Genomic DNA, 21,429 nt, shown 5'->3' with positions numbered 1-21,429 from the left:
GGTAAAAGACACATTAGAGACCCAAGCATAGAATTGGAAAGAGCAAGTTACTGTCTAGAACACACTTCTCAGATGTTAAGATATTATGAATCTTCACCTCAGGGTCTTATTAAAATGAAAATTATGATGGTAGTGGCCAGGAACTTGTGGGTTATAGGAATGCAGAATTGTTCACAGGTATAGAGTTTCAGTTTTACAAGATAAAAACAAGAGTTCTGGAGATTGTACAACATAGTATACCTAACATTACTGAATTGTATGTTTATAATTGGTTAAAAGGGTAGTTTGTATTAGATCTATTTTATCACAATTAAAAATTCTAAGGGAGAATTTAAATTCTTTTTTTAAAAATTTAATTTATTTATTCATGAGAGACAGAGGCAGAGACACAGGCAGAGGGAGAAGCTGGCTCCATGCAGGGAGCCCCATGTGGGACTCGATCCCAGGTCTCCAGGATCACGCCCTGGACTGCAGGTGGCGCTAAACCGCCGAGCCACCCAGGCTGCCCTCAAGAATTTAAATTCTTAAAGGGAGGAGCTACTCAGTTCTGTATTATTGAATGGATTTCTGTTTTTTTCAGGATCTTTTCAGGGACTGGAGGCTAGCTCTCATGCCTCCCCATCCCCACCAACATGCACTATATTTGACCACAATGAGAGAAAGAAAGAAGAACCTTTGCTGTGTCAAGCATCAGAAGAAAGAGACAGAGAAAAGATTGAGTCATTTGGTTTGGAGTGTGCCCTGAGATTCTCCATTTCTCACAAGTTACTAGGTAGCACCATTGCTGCTTGTGCACAGCAAGACCCTTGATAGCTGGGCTACTGAATTCTGGGAGCAACTGAAGAACTGTTGGTGTTCCAACAGAACCCCCATTCTTCCTTTCATACATTGCATTTTACTAAAAATTTACAGGCAGAATCAGAATGTGGGAATAAGCTACACTCAGACAAGTTAGAGAAACAAGCTGAGATAACTCAGGAGAGCTTAACATGCAAGTTCATGCACAAAATCACCATCCAAACTACAGAGAATAAAAAGTTTCTGTAGGTTCGCAAAGCAGTTGATCAGTGGAAGAATTAAAATATTAATGTGTCAAATCAATTACTAGGCTGGCTCTTCTGGCTCAGAAAACTTTGGTCAAATCCATAAATGAAAAAACATAAACATAGATACTATAAAGTACTTCAAATGTGTCCAAGGTTTTTGAAAATTATTCTCATTGTTTGACAACATTTGGGTTGAAAGAGAACAAGTTTTGTCCTAGCATTTTATGGTTGGTACCTGCTGAGTATACTGTTCAGTGTTCTATTCCTTAAGCAAGCCAATATGTCCTAGTTTTCCTTGGGAAAATAACATTAACATGCAATAAATCAGGAATTGTGTATGGCTAAAGAAGTTACAAGCTCAAAAAGTCCATTGAATATAATAAACAGTCACTATTGTTGGGCCCCAAAACATGAGGATGAAGCCGAGACCCTTGTGGTTGTCTGAATGTCAGCATTGGGCCAAAGCCCCTACAGAGGTGAGTTGTCCAGCAAGTATTACTTACTGTTTCCTTAAAATGTTCCCTTAACCAATTTGAGCTGTTGGCACTCTACCTTTGCTTCTGGTAAACATGGTCCAAACACTTCCAACAAAAGTTTATCTTCTTTTACTGCTTTCTCAAAGTCTGCAAAAGATATCTTGCCATCATTGTCATAATCCTAGAGAGGAAGATGATATCTTGATAAATGATAGGTTTTAATTTTGCCTGGAAAACTTTGCCAAGTACACTTCAGTGGGCCCTATTTCATAAATCAAAAGGTACTTATTTATCAGGGCTACTTGATACCTGTAATTCTATTTGGAATACCTGGTATTATGGGCTGAATGTGTCCCTCCTGCCATCAAATTCACATCTTAAAGCCCCCAGTATGATGATTTTGGAAGTGGGGTCTTTGGGAGGCAATTAGATTTAGCTGTCTTTAGCTGTCTTGTGGAGCCCCTGTGACGTAACTGTCCTTATACGTGGAGCAAGACCAGAGTCCTTTCTGCCATGTGAGGACACATTGAAGTGGTGGCTGTCTGCAAGCCAAGAAGAGAACCCTCACCATGGAAGAGAATTGACGGGCACCTTGGACATTCCAGTTGCAGGATTTTTTTTTTTTTTTTTAAAGCAATCTCTAGGGATGCCAGGGTGGCTAAGCGGTTTAGCACCTGCCTTCGGCCCAGGGTATGATGAAATAAAATATTTAAAACAATCTCGGGATCCCTGGGTGGCGCAGCAGTTTAGCGCCTGCCTTTGGCCCAGGGCGCGATCCTGGAGACCCGGGATCTAATCCCACGTCAGGCTCCTGGTGCATGGAGCCTGCTTCTCCCACTGCCTGTGTCTCTGCCTCTCTCTCTCTCTCTGTGACTATCATAAATAAATAAAAATTAAAAAAAAATAAAACAATCTCTACACCCAATGTGGAGCTTGAGCTTAAAACTTTGAGATCAAGATTTGCACGTTCTACCAACTGAGCTAGCCAGATAGATGCCCCCCCCCTCCCAGTCTCAGGAATTTGAGAGATAAATTCCTGTTTTAAGTCACCCAGTCTGGTATTTTCTTATAGCCGTCCAAGCAAACTAAGACACCTCAGTCCATAATATTTCCTTTCCAAAAAGAAGGGAGTGGGTTTAGTCCTGGGAAATACTATCTCTCAAGAAGTTGACCTTCAGCCCTAAGCAGCAGCTAGTGAGTATTTTTTTAAATAGGTTTTTTTTTTTTTTGAAGATTTTATTTATTTATGAGAGACACACAAAAACAGAGACATACCAAGAGGGAGGAGAAGCAGACTCCATGCAAAGAGCCCGGTGCGGGACTCGATCCCTGGACTCCGATCACACCCTGAGCCAAAGGCGGACGCTCAACTGCTGAGCCACTCAGGTGTCCCTAGTGAGTATTTTTAATGGAAGAAGATACCCTGGAGTTTGTGTTAGCTAAATGTGAGACTCAGCAGCCCCCATCACCTATTTCCTTCCTGATCTGCAGAGTAATGGAGGTAAGCAGAGTCCAGGCTGCCTTAGAGTCATAAATTTTCACTGATATCCAGGATAGGGTCATAGCAAGAAAAGGAAAATCCTTATGTCCATTAGAAAGTGGTACTATTGGTTTCATTGAAAGAATTCTGCACCCCATTTTCTAGTGTGCCTTGGGTAAAACTACTTAGCTTTCTCATCTAGAAAATAAAGATAGTAATTTCTACAACATGGGGTTGTTGTGAGATTAAAATGAGTTCATATATTAATGTTCTGTGAAGGGCCTGGCATATAGTAAGTACTCTATAAGGGACAACTATTTTAATTATTGTTATTTTGTTATAATGGTGTTTAGATGGGTTGGAGGGGTAGGGTCATGAAGACAGATTAGCATCCAATTTTAGAAGCATTTGCTGCACTGCCACCCACACATTAATGAGGTTTTACTGATAGTAAAATAATTTAAACTAGTTAACATTCATTTTGTGCAGTCATTCATTTAATCACCCAGTCATATCATAAGTATTCATTGAGCATCCACTATCAGCTAGGTACTGTTCTAGGCAATGAATAGAGCAGAGAACAAAAAATTTCCTGCCCTCATAAAGATAACTATAATTATAGAGGGCAGCCCAGGTGGCTCAGTGGTTTAGCGCCTCCTTCGGCCCAGGGCGTGATCCTGGAGTCCCAGGATCGAGTCCCATGTCGGGCTCCCTGCATGGAGCCTGCTTCTCCCTCTGCCTGTGTCTCTGCCTCTCTCTTCCTCTTTCTCTCTCTCTCTCTGTCTCTCATGAATAAATAAAATCTTTAAAAAAATTATAGAGTGAAATAAATCATTTATTGTCCTTAGCTTTCTCCAACATCTGCTTGATTGGATAAGTTCTAGGTTTTCATTTGTACCATTTTCTTCAGTGTTATATCTACCAACTCTCTTATTCCTTCATCAGTCTCTTCCTCAGATGACTGTTGGTGCAGACTGTTCTTCAACATGTCAAATATCTCTTCTTGAGAAATGTAACCATCACCGTTCAAATAGTAAACTTCAAAACAGACTGTCCAAAGCACAAGAAATTTAAAGACTTGGGTAAGAACAGTTAAAATATCACTAGTCTTTTCCTTAATCATATCAATACCTAGTTTTTAAAAAGATAAAAACAACTTCTACAACCTACAATTATTGGTCCATATGATAGGTTTTATTTATTTATTTATATATTTTTAAAAGATTTTATTTTTATTTATTCATAGAGATGCAGAGAGAGAGAGGGAGGCAGAGACACAGGCAGAGGGAGAAACAGGCTCCACACAGCCTGACGCGGGACTCGATCTAGGGTCTCCAGGATCACACCCTTGGCTGCAGGCGGCGCTAAACCGCTGCACCACCAGGGCTGCCCATATGATAGATTTTAAAATAAAGTACTCTTTATTATACTTCCTTCCACAAGATTAAATATCCCTTGGGATGTGGATTTTGAAATTGAGAGTTTAAAAATATTATGAAACTTGAAACCATGAAAATCCCAAAAAAGGATATAGGAACAAGGCTCCTTGACATGGGTCTTGGTAATGATTTCATGGCTCTAACACCAAAAGCACAAGCAAAAAAAGTAAAAAACAAGCGGGACTAAAAAAAAAAAAAAAAAAAAAAGACACACACAAAAAAACCAAATGGGAATACATCAAACTAGAAAGTTTATGTACAGAAAAGGAAACCATCAACAACTGAAAAGACAGCCTATGGAATGGGAAAAAATACTTGCAAATCAGATAAGGTGTTAATATCCAAAAGATATAAAGAACTCCTACAACTCAATAGCAAAACAAACAAAACCAACCCACTTTAAAAATAGGCAAAGGACTGGAAATAAATACATTATCTTAGTTGGTGACTTCTTATTTCTGGAATACTTTGAAATCAAGGAGTTTAATTTAGGTACTTGAAACTATAAACAATACCTTCTGTATTCAAAGAGATACCATCAATTCCAACTTGTAAATATTAATAGTCTTTTTCCTCTTCTCTGTCCCCACTGTTATTTCCTAGATAACTTCAACAATCTCCTAAGAAACTCCCCTGCCTCTATCTAATTTTTCGTTATTTATTATAGTTGATTCACAACTATCCTCTAGAGAGTGTTGGGGAGAGGAAACTGATGTCTTTTCCTTAGTAAGATTCAACCTTAATGATATATACATTCAACTTACCTTATTAGCCTCATGTCTCGACATCAATTTTTCCCAGCTCAACCTACTCAGTTAGACATCCATGCCTTTATTCATACCGTTCCTAATACCTAGCATGGTCTTCTTTCTAGTTTCTTTCTGCTCAAGATTTACCAAGAAACAACTGAAAGGCTAGTTATTCTTTGAAAATGTCTTCTGATCCACCAGATCCCACTGGAAAGAACTTTCTCAACACTCCCATGTAGTATTTTGAAAATACATAGATTTCTAAGTAATCATATTATATTGTGGTTATTAGTTTATATGTATTATGTGACCCAGAACTGAGCATCTCCTGTTGTAGAATGACTTCTTGGATCACAAATAAAAGAAGACTTTTATAAACTTCAAAAAAGTGTGATGAAACTACAATAAAGGAGATATATAAAAATATTTTTTTAAGTAAACTCTACATCTGATGTGGGATTCAAACTCACAACCCAAAGATCGAGTTGCATGCTTTACTGACTAAGCCAGCCAGGCACCTCTGAAGATAAATATTTAAACTTATGGTCATTCAATACATATATACACGTGTACACATACATGCATGTGTGTGTGTGTACCTCAATATTATGATTCTCTTCTTACATACAGTACAAAAACTAAGTATAAACTTCATCACATCACTGACAACATTTTTCAATATATTTGGGTAGTGAGTTTGTCATTCCCTGAGAGCCTGCCTATCTGCACTATCCAAAATGATCTCTCTCTCCCTGGAGAGTGTCTTCCATGACTTCCATCCATTCATTCATGCCACAGATGACCCTACTCAGGTACCAAAAATACAGTAGAGCAGGAGCTCTTCCAAACTTTGTATTCTAGTTAAATGTAGAACCAAGTATAAAATTCCAGATAATCAGATCAGCTGTGTCTTTTTGTTGAGTCTCTTCAATCCAGAGCATACATAAAGCACAACCTTGAGAAGTAGTATTTTTCCCAAGTTAACATATCCTGAAATGTCTATGAGACCTTTTTAGAAAGAGGGATTAGAGAAGGAAAATTCTTTGATAGTGTGATGCTATTTAATCATGTATTGCCACAACGATTTACATCCACCAAAAACTTAGCAATTTATGCAAATTCCAACACTAGCGTATTGGTGTCTGATGGTTAATGTGTGTTTCATCTTGTTTTGCGTCAATCACTCCCAGTTATTTTCTTTGATTAAGAGACAGGAATGGCCTCACTGTGACTTATGCACTGGCCTGTATCAAGGCCCATTTTCAGCGGAGCCCAGAGACAGCCACAAAATCATGGCCTTGCTGGCTGATTGCAGTTGGGCTCAAGCCCTGACCTTAACTTGCTGGTCTTCACCTGGGCCTTAAGCCAAAGAATGGCATGGTGACATTTAGGCATTGCAGAACCAGTGAAGAAAATGTTTGAGGACCCTGGGTCTAGGGACTCTCCCATAAAACAGGCCACCCATTTCATGTTTTGATGTTTTTATAAAACTGTCATGAACTATTTTTGAAAGGTTGCTGTAGAGAACATGGATTTTATATTTTTTAAAAATGTTTAAGCATTCACTAAATACAAAATTGACAATGCATATTACTGTCAGTAATAACATGTAGAAGAAATCTTACACTTAAGCTTTTCTTCAAAAGTCCCTCGAAGAAACACCGATAATCCTTTAACCCACTCTTTGGCATTTATGCAGTTATCATTGTCTTTGTCAAATGCAAAAAATACTGAAAGAAAAATATCATAGAAGCATATTGTAATTTACAACTATTTTATTTTATTTTAATATTTTATTTATTTATTTATTTAAAGAGAGAGAGAGCATGCATGCATGAGTGGGTTGGGGGAGAGGCAGAGGGAGAAGCTGATTCTCCGTTGAGCAGGGAGCCTGATGCGGGGCCCCATCAGGAGACCCTGAGAGATCATGAGCTCAGCCGAAGGCAGATGCTTAACTGACTGAGCCACCCAGGCACCACACAGTTATTTTATAATTCAGAAGTATGTATATATCAAAAGATTTTTAAAACCTTCCTCAAAACAACAACAAAAACACACTGAAAACCTTTCCTCCCAAATTGAGGGGAAAAAAGGGTTTTGGCACAGTCTTTCTTACAAGAGTCAAAATTACTAGAAATATGTTTCCCACAGATTTTTATAGAAAAAAAGGAATAATTCTCCTCCAGGATCAATGATGAACTTCACTTGTGATATTTTGTACAGTTACCATGAGCCAAGAAGAGCAACATGGAGCTAATCAAGTGATGGTAATTTATACTAAAAAAAGTGGCAGGGGTTCCTGGGTGGCTCAGTCTGTTGAGTAGCCAACTCTTAATTTTGGCTCAAGTCATGGTCTCAGGTCCTGGGATCCAGCCCTGCATTGGATCTCTGCTCAGTGGGGAGTTTGCTTGAGATTCTCTCTCCCTCTCCTGCTGTCCCTCCCCCTACTCACACTCTGTCTCTAAAATAAACAAATCGTTTAAATAAATAAAAATAAAAAGAGTGGCAAAGGGGGCACCTGGCTAGCTCAGTTGGTAGAGCATGTGGCTTTTGATCTTGAGGGGGTCATGAGTTCAAACTTCATGTTAAATGTAGAGATGACTTTAAGAAATAGTAATAATAGTGATGCCTGGGTGAGCATCTGCCTTCGGCTCAGGGCGTGATCCTGGGATTCGGGATTGAGTCCCACTTTGGGCTCCTTGCAGGGAGCCCGCTTCTCCCTCTGCCTGTGTCTCTGCCTTTCTCTGTGTCTCTCATGAATAAATAAAATCTTTGAAATAAGTTTATTAAATTAAATTTAAACAATAAAATAGTAATACTATAAATAAAATGCATTTGAAAAGAGTGGCAAAATTCTGTTCTAAACAGTATGTATAGGGCAGCCCCCGGTGGTGCAGCAGTTTGGCGCCACCTGCAGCCTGGGCTGTGATCCTGGAGACCCGGGATCAAGTCCCACATTGGGCTCCCTGCATAGAGCCTGCTTCTCCCTCTGTCTGTGTCTCTGCCCCTCTCTCTCTGTGCCTATGAATAAATAAATAAAAAATCTTTAAAAAAAAAAGTATGTATAATACCTAAAGATAATTTACTAAAATAACATATTATTTTTTAAATTACCAATGAAATCTTAGTATTATTATATAGAAGATAAAATGTTACTGACTCTTTTAGGGGTAATGTTAATTATTTTTATTATGATTATGGTTTCAAGGTATATACCTATGTCAAAACATCAAATTGAACACTAAAAATTTGTTAGTGAAACTGGATCACATTAGATAATTTCCTATTTTATTTTTTTAAAGATTTTATTTATTTATTCATGAGAGACACACAGAGAGAGGCAGAGACACAGGCAGAGGGAGAAGCAGGCTCCTCTCAGGGAGCCCAAGCAGGACTCAATCCCAGGACCCTGGGACCACGACCCAAGCCAAAGGCAGACGCCCCACCACTGAGCCATCCAGGTGGCCCTAGTTTCCTATTTTAAATATAAGATCCTCTACTTTTTTCAGTTTAATGAGTAATTATCATTTTTGGTACTAATACAGTATTTTTATGAGGAAAGAGAAGTCATTTAGTAGTTTACATGTCTACAGCATATGAATCCAAAGACTTCATGAGTAAAAAGTCATATGCTTAACTTAAAAAAAAAAAAACCAATACTGGCAACTTACTGGTTATTTCTCAAAATGGTACAGCTATGAGATAAAACATTCTGAGTGAGTTTTGATTAAAAACCATCCTCACGGGATGCCTGGGTGGCTCAGCATCCCTCACGGGATGTTGGGTGTCTGCCTTTGACTCGGGGGATGATCCTGGGGTCCGAGATTGGGTCCCACAATGGGCTCCTGTGGGAAGCCTGCTTCTCCCTTTGCCTGTGTCTCTGCCTCTCTCTCTCTCTCTCTCTCATAAATAGATAAATAAAATCTCTTTTAAAAATCCTCACAATCAGATCAACTTTTATTTTATATTGGCAGCCTTATCAGAATTAAGTCCATCTAGTTTGGCATGGAAAAACTCAAGGGGGATCCCTGGGTGGCTCAGCGGTTTGGCGCCTGCCTTCGGCTCAGGGCGTGATCCTGGAGTTCCGCATTGGGCTCCTTGCATGGAGCCTGCTTCTCTCTCTGCCATTCTCTCTCTCTCTCTCTCTCTCTCTCTCTCTCTATCATGAATAAATGAATAAAATCTTTAAAAAAAAGAGAGAGAGAGAAAAACTCAAGGGGCACCTAGGTGGCTTAGTTGGTTGAACATCTAACTCGACTTTTGGCTCAGGACATGATCTGGGGGGTGTGGGATCAGCTCCCCAGCCCCCAGAGGAATTCTGTGCTCAGGAATGGGTTCCTGCTCAGCTCAGAGTCCACTTGTCCCCCTCCCTGCCCTCTGCCCCTCCCTCAACTTGCACCAAATAAATAAACTTTAAAAAAATTCAAAGTCTTTGATGACAATTGAACACACATACATATATAAAAATTTGCCATATATAATTTTGTCATTACAAATAGATATTTGCCACATATTAATATGTACACCATATATATATTGCCATCTCAGCTTGGTCCATTTCAATTTCTTAAGACTCTTACCCCTATTCATAAGCATATCATCAGTCATTCCAAATACGCTGTGCAGGATCGCTCGAAATGCATTACGATCTAGTCCAAAGTTATTAAGTCTTACATTAGCTCTTTCCACCAAGCTGTGAAAAAGTCTTATGAGACACTCTACTTCACTTTTTTTGACTGTAAAATAAAAATACAAATATATACAGCTTAGACTTAGTGAGTACTCCAATCTAATAAAAAATATTTTACTAAAAAAAAAAATATTTTACTAAGCAGCTATTTTGTTCTTATGGTGCTAGATGCCCTAGCAATGAAAAAGTATGACATGACTTGTTACTTAATGGCTTACACAATTAAAACAGGCATCACCTAGAAGTCTCATAAGATAGCATGTAAATGGAAAATCATGTAACATAACAGTCACCACTATAGACATGTAAAGAAAGAGAAATCAGTGTGGGAAAGAGGAGTTGGGTCACTATCATGGGAGCAGACTTTTAACAGAGATTTGAAGGATGCATATTATTTATGCAGGAAGAAATGTGTTGGAGGTAGTAAAATAGAGAATTCCAGGGAGAGAAATGGGTTGGGTTTGGACATGCTCTATTGGGAGCACAACAACTGGAGAAATGAAACAAGATTGAAGAGAATGGGCTAATGGCAGAGAAAATTATCATTTATAGTTGACTTTAACCACATAGAATTGAACTGCAGATCCACTTAAAGATGATTTAAAAAAACATAGTGCAGGACTGTAAATGTATTTTCTCTTATGATTTTCTTTATTTTGGGGAAAGGGGGGAGTGAGGAGGGGGAGAGGGAGAGAATCTTTAACAGGCTTCACCCCCAGAGCAGTGCAGGATATCACAACCTGGGCTAAAAGCAAGAGTTGGGGGCTGAACCGACTGAGCCACCCAAGTGCCCCATTCTCTTATGATTTTCTTCTTAATAATAGTAATTTTTAAATTTTATTAATTTATTCATGAGACACAGAAAGAGAGGCAGGGGGAGAAGTAGGCTCCCCATGAAGCAGAGAGCCTAATGTGGGATTCGATCCCAGGAACCCAGGAATACGACCTGAGCTGAAGGCAGATGCTTAATGAACTGAGCCACGCAGGCATCCCTCTCTTAGGATTTCCTTAATAATATTTTCTTTTCTTTAACTTACTTTAAGATTACAGTATATAATACATAAAATGTATGAAATATGTTAATTGATTTTATAATTAAGGTCAGTAGTAGGCTATTGGCAGTAAAGGTTTTAAAAGCTCAAACATGGATTTTCAACTGTGTGAGGGTTGGTGCTTGTATCCTACAGGTCGTTCAAGGGTCAGCTGCATTTTACTGAAGCAGTGTTTCTCATGGACCACTTCTGGACCATCTGTATGAGAGAATCAATCTCCTCTTCATTGTTTAATCCAGATTCCCATGTCTTGCCCCAGACCTACCAAGTCAAAATTGCTAACATCAGGCTCAGGAATTAGCTTTTAAACAAGAGCTCTGTTGATTCTTCTAGGCCCTACGGATTGAGAAGTGGTTAGGAAAATTCATCTGGCAAAATTACATTGAAGGGGAAAACTGGAAGCATAGAAGCCAGGCTTGGAGTGATAGGGCTTTGGTTAGGGAGGTGGAGATGAGGTCAGAAAGTGGAAAGGGACTTGGGATGTTAGAGAAAATCAGGACTTGGAGACTAATTTTCTAACAAATTTCCAATATTCTTACACCCGAATTTCACTCTAGATTTAGGAAAAGGGTATTTTGAAAGAAGTGAATGGGTGATTCTAATGCATTATCAGGACCGAGAATTAAGGGATTAGATTTAGGGGGCTGAGGTACTGAAGTGCCAGATTCCACTTCTGTTTCTAAATTAGAACAGCAGACTTAGATGAGTCATAAAGCTTCCTTATGGCTCAGAGTCCTCACCTATGAAAACTGGGTATTGTCCTAGATGATCTTTGAGATTTCTTCAGTTTCTAAAAGCCCATTTCTAATGAATCATAGATTATTTGAAAGAACCAGAAGAGTTAGGAAGGAAACCTGGTTACTATTTTTTTCTCTTCCACCCCTTCCCCCGTTTTTTCTTTTTATAAGGAAAGTAGGGAGAAATATTTTAGATGCTATCTTTAAATTGATTTTAACTCACCCAATTGAAATCAATGATAACACATAGCACATACACAGTTTACATTAGGGTTTCTACAATGGTCAGAATGATTTGGTTCTTAGGGGAATGGTTGATAAATCTGAAGAATAAGCAATTACAAAGGTACCTACTAATACTGTTTTATGAACTAAATTAGATTTCCAGGCTCCACAATATAACTAACTATAAGCCCTGAAATACAACATAAAGATCATTTTTATCCATCCAAAAAGCATTTATTAAGAGCCTCCTGTGAACCAGGCAATGAATACACCATGCTTCCTGCCCACAAAGTTGTTATACTTCGGCTAAGATATTAAAAAAAAAAAAATAAAAGGGATGCCTGGGTGGCTCAGAGTTTAGCCTGATCCTGGAGTCCTGAGATCGGGTCCCACATCGGACTCCCTGCGTGGAGCCTGCTTCTCTCTCTGCCTGTGTCTCTGCCTCTCTTTCTTTATCTCTCATGAATAAATAAATAAAATCTTAAAAAAAAAAAAAGTGCCACAAGGTATTACAAGCACTATGATTGATGGTGTTTGGCCATGACCCAAAGAAAGGAATAATCAACTGGGGAGGGAGTAGGAAATTAAGAAAGGTCCCGAGGTGTCACTTGAGCTAAGACCTGCCAAAGGTAAGTGCCTGTTTCTCTGCCTCTCTCTCTCTGAGTATCTCATGAATAAACAAAATCTTAAAAAAAAAAAAAAACTACCTTGTGAATGGGTGAGTCCAGATATGACAACACTGTCTTCCCAATCCATCCCCTATGCTCTTTGTACAATGACTTTGATATTCCTTTTTTTTTTTAAAAGACTTTATTTATTTATTCATGAAAGATGCAGAGAGAGAGAGGCAGAGTCACAGGCAGAGGGAGAAGCAGGCTCCATGCAGGGAGCCTGGCATGAGACTCGATCCCGGTCTTCAGGATCATGCCCAGGGCTGAAGGCAGGTGCTAAACCACTGAACCACCCAGGGATTCCTGACTTTGATATTCCTGAGAGATGGGGGTCTCTCCTTTACTTGAAACTAGGAGGGGGCAGGGTGTGTGTGTGTGTGTGTGTGTGTGTGTGTGTGTGTGTATGACTGTTTCAACCAGTAGAGCTCAGTGGAAATGAAGCAATATGACTTCAAGGCTAGATCACATAAGGGGATGCAGCAGCTCCGAGGACAAAAACTTGTAGTGTTCTCCTTCTTTTCTTTGGAATACGAAGAACAAAGCAGCTCAGGTGTGGATGCAATATAAGGAGAGCAGAGTATGTTAATGATCGCCTGAAAGCACTCCTGCTCAATTCTGAGGGAGAGAATTATCATCGGAGTGGAAATGTTAGCACCAACAATGTGAAAATGGATCCCTGAAGAAAGGGATGTTTTAAGAGTCAGGAGCTAAAAAAAAAAAAAAAAAAAAGAGTCAGGAGCTGCTCTGAGTCAAATATTAACAAGTCATTCAAGACAGCTAGTAAGGATTTTAGGCACAATCTTCAGCAGGTAATAACTTTTTCTGAGTTTTATCCATGTAAGCTCACATTTCATTATATCTAAAGACCTCACTCATGAGGTCAAGGAACCATTGTTAATGATATTTGGGAGATCATAGGTAATGAGAATGGTGAGGTACTAGAGATTGGCCCGTGTTACTTATTTTGGAATAATTTTAGATTTACATAAGAGCAGCAAAGATGAGAGTTTGCATAAAATCTTCACTGTCTTTCCTTGTTAACACCTTACGGAACGATGGTACATTTGTCAAACAAATACACTAACATTGGCACATTATTATTAAACTATAGATTTTACCACTTTTCCCACAAATGTCCTTTATTGGCGGGTTCCAGAATCCAAGCGGGGATATGCTTGGTTGTCATGTCTCTTCCAATTTGTGAGTTTTCAGTCTTTCGTGACCTTGAGTTTTTATTTTGCATAATGTTCCTCAGTTGTTTGCCTAAGTTTTTCTCACGATTAGACTGTAGTTAGGGGTTTTGGGGAAGGATACTAGAGATAGGTTGCTGTTCTTCTCACATGTCAGGGGGATACATATTAACAAGGTTAACTCTTGATAACTTTGATCACTTGGTTAAGCTGGTCTACAGGATTCTCCACTCTAGTTACCATTTTCCCTTTCCACAATCTATTCTTTAGAAGCCAGCTGCTCAAGTGAAATGAATTCCACTTCTTGGGAAGGAGTATCTATATTATTATTTGGAGTTCCTTCTCCTCAAAGGAAGAGGTCTTTCCTCATTTACTTACTCAATTATTTATGTCAGTATGAGGTGTGTGTGTGTCACATATACTCATTTTATAAAAATTGTTAATTTTCTTGCTCAAATTGTTCATTTTGGACACTGGGAACTTTTGAATGGTTTCTTGTATGTTTCACATAGCATAATCCATTGGCTTTTTCATCTCTTTGGTGAAATTAGTTGGACCTCCAATTTATAGTCACTCAGAAATGAAGGTAACAACTTAGACTTGTGATGGGCATCTGAAGTAGGAGTCTTGTGGAACTGAACCTATGGGATCTGATGCCATCTCAGGGAGTGTCAGGATTAAGAAATTGCTGGAATGTCACAGAAAATTGCTTGCTGGGGGAAAAACCATACGGTTGGGAGACCAGAAGTGTAGGCGTGGTAGTAATGTCAGAGTAAAAGAGAAAAAGAGGTGTAGTGTAGGTTTTCCTTTACACTCTGTGCAGCTATTTCTTCAAGGAATCCTCATTCTTTTTAGTGGAGATTGATATTTAGACACCAAGGTCTAGGCACTGGGTGTGCTTGTTATTACTGGGGTATTAATATTTCTAAGCCCAATATATAATGAAGGGGGCAGAATATTTCTAAGCCCTTTCAGCAAACATTGCTAGAAAATATGTCTGTATACTAACCTACGTATGCATACATACTGGCACATGTTATGTCTCACAAATAAAGTGCAAGGCAAATACTGGACTACTGGATTTATAGGTGGTCCTGGGCTAAGTCCCAGAAGAGATAATCAATTGTATTAGAAATTCATGAACACTCAGGGGCTCATGAATTCATAAGGATAAATCATACTAGATTTAACTTATTTCCTCCTTTTGGTAGGACCATTCCTACTGAATCAGAGAAATGCAGATTACAAAGTATTTGGATTTTAGCAAGGCATACGACAAAAATTTCTTATTCTTACATGAATTATCTACTCAGTATCCAGTAGTGCCAAGCACAAGAGTAGGCTTTCAAATGAATGTTTGCTAAATAAATGATGGCCCCTTATAAATAGCAGAGGTAAAGGAATATACTGGATGAGTCAGAATCCAAAGTAACATCTTGATGCCAAAATAATCACTTGAATCAAACAATATGAAATTATTGGGAAGCTTTAAAATTCTTCACTTAGCTTTAAAAAACTTTTATTCTACGTTAAGTGTAAAAAAATGTGGCTAAACAACATATGTGTGAAGACTGGGTCAATTCCTAACTCGCCATCAGTCAAGCTGGGATTGCTATTAGGCTTACAGAACTGAAGTTTCATGAAACTAAGAATGTAATATGTGTTGGCTAATTGAATTTTAAATTAAAAAAATAAATTCTAAGGGAAGACATCACCGTGTAGTTAGCAATAGTATTCAAGATCCTAAAGAAAAAAATACAATTTCCCTGGGCTTAAAAGCACTAGGAAAGGCAGTAGGCAGTTGAAACTCCTGTATATTGTTTCTGAATGAGTTTTGAAGGCTCAAGAGAAAAAAACCACCAATGTGAGAAATAAAACCAAGACAATAAATTAGCTAGGTTTCAAATTCCAGAGACCCAAGAAAGCAAAGATTTAATTAAATACAAATACACACAAAACCAGATTGCCAAGGATGTGTGAATATGCAACTTAATGTATAAATTTAGAAAAATAGAAGATTGAACCCATAAGTATAAAAACAAAAAGAAATGAAGTTTCACTTGGAAAAGACAATTTTGATTAGGAATTCTTAAACTTAAAAAAAACTAAAAAAAAAAGGAATTCTTAAACTTCAGTGTGTCTTAAGAATACATGGAGTGAATGATCGGATGCTTGGCCCCACTTGCTTATTTTTTAAATGTACTTAGGGTGGTACCCAGGAATCTACATTTTCAATATGAATCTTTGGGTGATTCTAATGGTGGAGATACTCCCACCATACTATGAGTAAGAGGTACAGAGCCAAGATCAACTACAGAATTTGTGGGCCCAAAGCAAAGAAAACATGGGTCCTTCACTCACATTGTCAGTGACACAGCATTAAACTAAGCATGGGGCCCTGTGACAATCTATAGGTTGCAACCCATGATTAATTATGCCCTGAGGTAATGATCCTCCACCTCCACTAGAGTAAACGTTTTAAAAATTCTAGTTAATTTTAATTTACATTTATTTATTTAAAAAGATTTGAGAGAGAGAGAGAGCAAGAGAGAGCATGAGCAGGGGGCAGAGAGGGAGAAGCAGGCTCCCTGGGAGCAGGGAGCCCAATGTGGGTCTCAATTAGATCCCAGAACCCTGAGATCATGACCAGAACCACAGGCAGGCACTTAACCGAGCCACCCAGGTGCCCCCCTCTTTTAAAATAATTTTAATTTACATTTAAATAGGGATCCCTGGGTGGCACAGGGGTCTGGCGCCTGCCTTTGGCCCAGGGCGCCATCCTGGAGACCCGGGGTCGAATCCCACATCGGGCTCCCGGTGCATGGAGCCTGCTTCTCCCTCTGCCTATGTCTCTGCCTCTCTCTCTCTCTGTGACTATCATAAAAAAAAAAAAAAAAAAAATTACTTTTAAATAGCCACACACATACTTTAAAAAATGGGGCGCCTGGCTGGTTGGTTAGAGCAATGACTCTTCATGTCAGGGCCATGAGTTCAAGCCCCATCTTGGGTGTAGAAATTACCTAAATAAAAAAAAAAAAAAAAAAAAAAAAAAGGCACACATAGCTAGTGGTTACTATACGGGGCAATGCAGCTCTAGCTCCATATTTTATTCCAGCCAGCTGCCTCAAGACAGTCCCTTCCTGAGAAAAGGAGGCCAACACAGCACTCATTGTTAACCCTCCTCATGCCTATGAAGACCCAAATTCCAGGACTTGGCTGGCTCAGCTTGGTAAAGCATTTGACTCTTGATCTCGGTCGGGGTTGTGAATTCAAGCCCCATGTTAGGTGTAGAAATTACTTAAAAATCTTAAAACAACAAAAAAAGAACAACAACAAAAAAAGTCATGAGAGGCCAATGTCTACCCTTGTCTCTTACTGAAGGACCCAAGAACTGAGCCAAATTCAACTTTTTTTTTTTTTAAGATTTTATTTATTTATTCATGAGAGACACACAGAGAGGGAAAGGCAGAGACACAGGCAGAGGGAGAAGCAGGCTCCATTCAAGGAGCCCGACGTGGGACTCGATCCCGGGTCTCCAGGATCACACCCTGGGCTGCAGGTGGCACTAAACCACTGCACCACCAGGGCTGCCCCAAATTCAACTTTCATTCTGTACTTACTATGGCACAGTTGTATACATACATACATAAAAGTTGTATACATACAAAATGACCATAAGACTCTATAATTTGAGAAATAAAGATTGAGTGCAGGCTCTGGCATCACCTGTTCTAGTCCTGCCCCCACCAGAAAAGTCCACTGAAATTTTAGACAATCTATAAGACTTGGGTTTCCTCATTTGAAAACATGGAAAATATCACCTACCTCACTGGGCTTGTTCTGAGAATTGAAGATGAACACAAACCATTTAGCACAGCAACTTCCCAATGAAGAGCCCAATAAACATGAGTTGTTAGTAATCGGCGTGTAAAATAGTAATCTGGTTACACTGGTGAATAGCTATAGCCTGAACTTTTGTTTCTAACTTAGCATCAAAGCTTTGGAAAGGAATGCAACTCATTCCTCTTTTCAAATAATTGTTAAGTATCTTCTTTGTAGGAGACTATATGGAATACGGATCAGTCTAGTATTACGTGTTCAAAACCGAGAGACTTTCAGAAAATTGCTTTCAAATAACATGTTATGGTATTGAATACACATTTAGATAGCAGACATTAATGAAAACAGTTTCTCCAGAATGGGGAGAGGAGTTAGATTTTTAAAGTCTGCAAAATTTCCTTTTGAATGTCATAAAACTCAAGATACTGTTAAGAAAACAGCAAGTAACGGAAGATATTACATCCAACATTGGTTACACCTGCCAGATGAATTTTAAGGGTTGTCTAACAGCAGGATTAGAAAAACAGACCTTAGAAGGGCCTGAGGAACTCATTGCTTAAACTACAACTGGAGTAAGAAAAAATAGATCACAAGTGAACTTACACGAGCCCTACACTTAAAATATTTTAATCAAGTGTCCCAAAATATATTTGTGTATGTGGAGTCATATAAGGACTTTTATGACAGTGTAAGTGCTAAAGGATTATCTGTCAACCAAGTACTGATTCTGATACAGTCTGAAATATGATGAAACTCAAACTTTAAAGGTTTACTCTGACCAGTTCCCTGAGTTTTCTGGCACAAAAACTCCCCATAGAGGCAGGGGATTGACAGCTACAGAAGATCTTTTAGATGTTGAAGAAATAGCACATTGCAAGTGCTATTAAATTCAATATAACAGATTTGGGGGGGAGGGGGTTCCTTGCCCTGACCTTAAAAAGGAATTGCTTTGTCTCTCGGGTATGACAACAAGCAATCCTGACTGAGAATCCTGAGACTGTCCTTAGACTTTGAGAAAATTACTTTTATTTTTTTAAATGGCGAGAATATTAGAAATGAGAGGAACTCTATTTTGGGAGTTACAAAGAACTTGTTAATGTCCAACAGGTCTGTCAATGTTTCTATTTTATGGAATAAAGGTATTCAGGCAGTGTTGGATGTCTAGTTAGTACTTACAGTTCTTGACAGTATTACTGATGGATTCCACCAGTTTCTTCATAGTCTTCTGGTCCATGCTAAGTGAGGCTTCAACACACTGCAGAATTCTAACACCCTAGTTCCACCCTGCATGTCCTGGGTTGCCACTGATTCCACAGTTCACTACTCTATGCCCAAAGAATGTGACCATGGCAACATTCCAGCAACCAAACACAGAAGGTTCTCAAGTGATTGGAAAAATATGCAGCAAGGTTGTTACCACCCAATATAAATGCAGTAATTTCATTAATGTTATTGGGATTTGAAATATCTACAGCAATTCCAACATTTATGGTTTTTGTAGGGCTAACCACCACTTTAGATGGTACTTCATTTATTTTTCCTTAGCACAAACTGTATGGTTGAAAATGTTTCCTTCCTATCTGAATACCTAATTGAGAATTAAGTAAGATTATCAAGGCTTTATTTTAACACCGAAATAAAATATTTTTTCCAGGCTATAAATAGCTCCTTCAAAGGTTATAACCTCCTTTAAAAACTCTAACTAATGGGTACCTGAGTGGCTCAGTCAGTTGGGTGTCCAGCTATTGGTTTCACCTCAGGTCATGATCTTGGGGTTGTGGGATCGAGCGCTGCGATGGGTTCCATACTTGGTGGGAAGTCTACTTCAGATTCTTTCCCTTTGTCCCTCCCCTTGCTCATGCATGCTCTCTCTCTACGCCTAATAAATTCTTTTTAAAAAGTTAAAAAATAAAAACTCTAAGTACTCTCATGATCACCAAAGAGAGACTTCAGTCTGGGAGGTCCTAGAGAAATGTAAAGCCACACTTGTACCCCTCACTGACTGGTAAGAAAGCATGCTGAGGCCATGCAAAAAGTGGCCAAAACAAAAACTGTTCTAACTCTTGTTTACTGCCCAATCCTAATACAGAGAACAAACATCTCCTAGTCTACGTTTGCTAACTTTCACTATGGTAAGGCAAGAAAATGTACTAAACTGATTTTTAGAGTTTAGGACACTATATTCATACAAATTTTAAATAAGAGTTTTAAAATAAAGCAAATACAACTGGGACAAAAAAGCTTTTCTGAACTTTTCTTTAGGAAATACCAGATGAATGTTCATTGAATTTTAGTTGAATACCAGCAATGTTTTAAAAGAGTGAAACCTGTCACTTTAAGTTTGAAGAGTAACGGTCTCAATTTCTCTGAGGCTAGTCTACTGTTCTTCATCAAATGAAAGAATATTAGACAGCAGGCTTTTAGCACACCTTGACTGAAGCAATACATCTACCCTTTGGATAAACTAAATTCAGGACACTCTTATGGTATTTAAAACACTTAACTAGGGATGCCTGGGTGGCTCAGCAGTTGGGCGTCTGCCTTCGGCTCAGTGTGTGATCCCCGGATCCGGGATGGAGTCCTGCATCGGGCTCCCTGCATGGAGCCTACTTCTCCCTCTGCCTGTGTCTCTGCCTCTCTCTCTCTCTGTCTCTTATGAATAAATAAAATCTTAAAAAAATAATAATTAAAAAAAAAACACCTAACTATACTAAAGGGCAACTACATGAATTCAAAACAACCAGATAAAGAAAGTACTGGTATAAATTCAATATTTTGATTCAGACACTCATCAATTTTGTTGCAGTTACCTTGGCATTATCTAAATAACATGCCCTGTGTTTATAAAATTGGTGTAAAATTAATCAGGAAAAAGGGTGGTTTGGTGGGAGGAGGAAGTATGAGATTTGCACATAATATCACTTAATTAAATTTTCTTCCCATACCTTATTAAAAAGAAGACTGTTAAGGCTACCATCAGAGGAAGAAAGGGGAACCCTCTTACACTGCTGGTGGGAATACAAGCTGGTGCAACCACTTTGGAAAACATTATGGAGGTTTCTCAAAATATTAAAAATAGAGCTACCCTACAACCCAGCAACTACACTACTGGGTATTTACCCAAAACATACAGAGGTAGTGAAATGAAGGGGCACCTGCACCCCAATGTTCATAGCAACAATGTCCACAAAAGCCAAACTATGGAAAGAGCCCAGATTTCCATCGACAGATGAATGGATAAAGAAGCTGTGGTAAATATATACAATGGAATATTAACTCAGCCATCAAAAAAAAAAAAAAAAAAAAAAAACTTTCCATCTGCTACAACGTGGATGGAACTAGATAGAGAGCATTACGCTAAGTGAAATAAAGTCAATCAGAGAAAGATAATTATCATATGATCTCACTCATATGTGGAATTTAAGAAACAAAACAGAGGAGCATAGGGGAAGGAAGGGAAAAAATAAAACAAGATGAAATCAGAGAGGAAGATAAACCCTAAGAGACTCTTAATTATAGGAAACTGGGGTTGCTGGAGGGGAAGGGGTAACCGGATGAGGGCATTAAGGAGGGCACTTGATGTAATGAGCACTAGTGTTATATACAACTGATGAATCACAGAACTCTACCTCTGAAACTAATAATACGTTATATGTTAACTGAACTAAAAAAAAAAAAAAAAAAAAAAAAGGCTACTAACAGAGGAACGATGAGAAAAATGTTTTCCAGACAGTTAACATAGTCTGGAAAGAATACAATTTTTCTGTCAGGTCACCTTCTTCCTCAGTTTAGTAACAGTTGCTTCTAATGGGACATAATCATCATGTACTGGGC

General features: G+C 38.6%; 1 protein-coding gene across 8 annotated transcripts in view; it reads right to left on the bottom strand.

Moving 5' to 3' along the window:
• The window catches only part of PEX1 (peroxisomal biogenesis factor 1), a 71,809-nt gene extending 50,395 nt beyond the window's left edge, over nucleotides 1-21,414 (bottom strand). For 4 of the 8 annotated variants that reach the window (XR_012011054.1, XR_012011055.1, XM_072784186.1 and 1 more), the window contains exons 1-5: nucleotides 18,772-21,414; nucleotides 9,771-9,926; nucleotides 6,816-6,920; nucleotides 3,901-4,052; nucleotides 1,599-1,703 (exon numbers count right to left, since the gene is read on the bottom strand). Coding sequence is in view for 6 of the 8 variants with exons in the window: in XM_072784186.1 (XP_072640287.1) it covers nucleotides 1,599-1,703; nucleotides 3,901-4,052; nucleotides 6,816-6,920; nucleotides 9,771-9,926; nucleotides 18,772-18,829 (576 nt within the window). In the remaining 2 variants the exon portion in view is untranslated. Of the gene's footprint in view, nucleotides 1-1,598; nucleotides 1,704-3,900; nucleotides 4,053-6,815; nucleotides 6,921-9,770; nucleotides 9,927-18,771 lie in introns of those variants that run through there. The other 4 variants (XM_072784187.1, XM_072784188.1, XM_072784190.1 and 1 more) reach the window with 4 other exon arrangements.
• Between the last annotated feature and the right edge of the window lie 15 nt (nucleotides 21,415-21,429).

This window comes from Canis lupus, chromosome 18, assembly GCF_048164855.1.
Source record: "Canis lupus baileyi chromosome 18, mCanLup2.hap1, whole genome shotgun sequence".
In the NCBI taxonomy this organism is placed as follows: domain Eukaryota; kingdom Metazoa; phylum Chordata; class Mammalia; order Carnivora; family Canidae; genus Canis; species Canis lupus.
The sequence above is the reverse complement of the archived record's forward strand: the minus strand, read 5'-3'. Positions and strand labels throughout refer to the sequence as shown.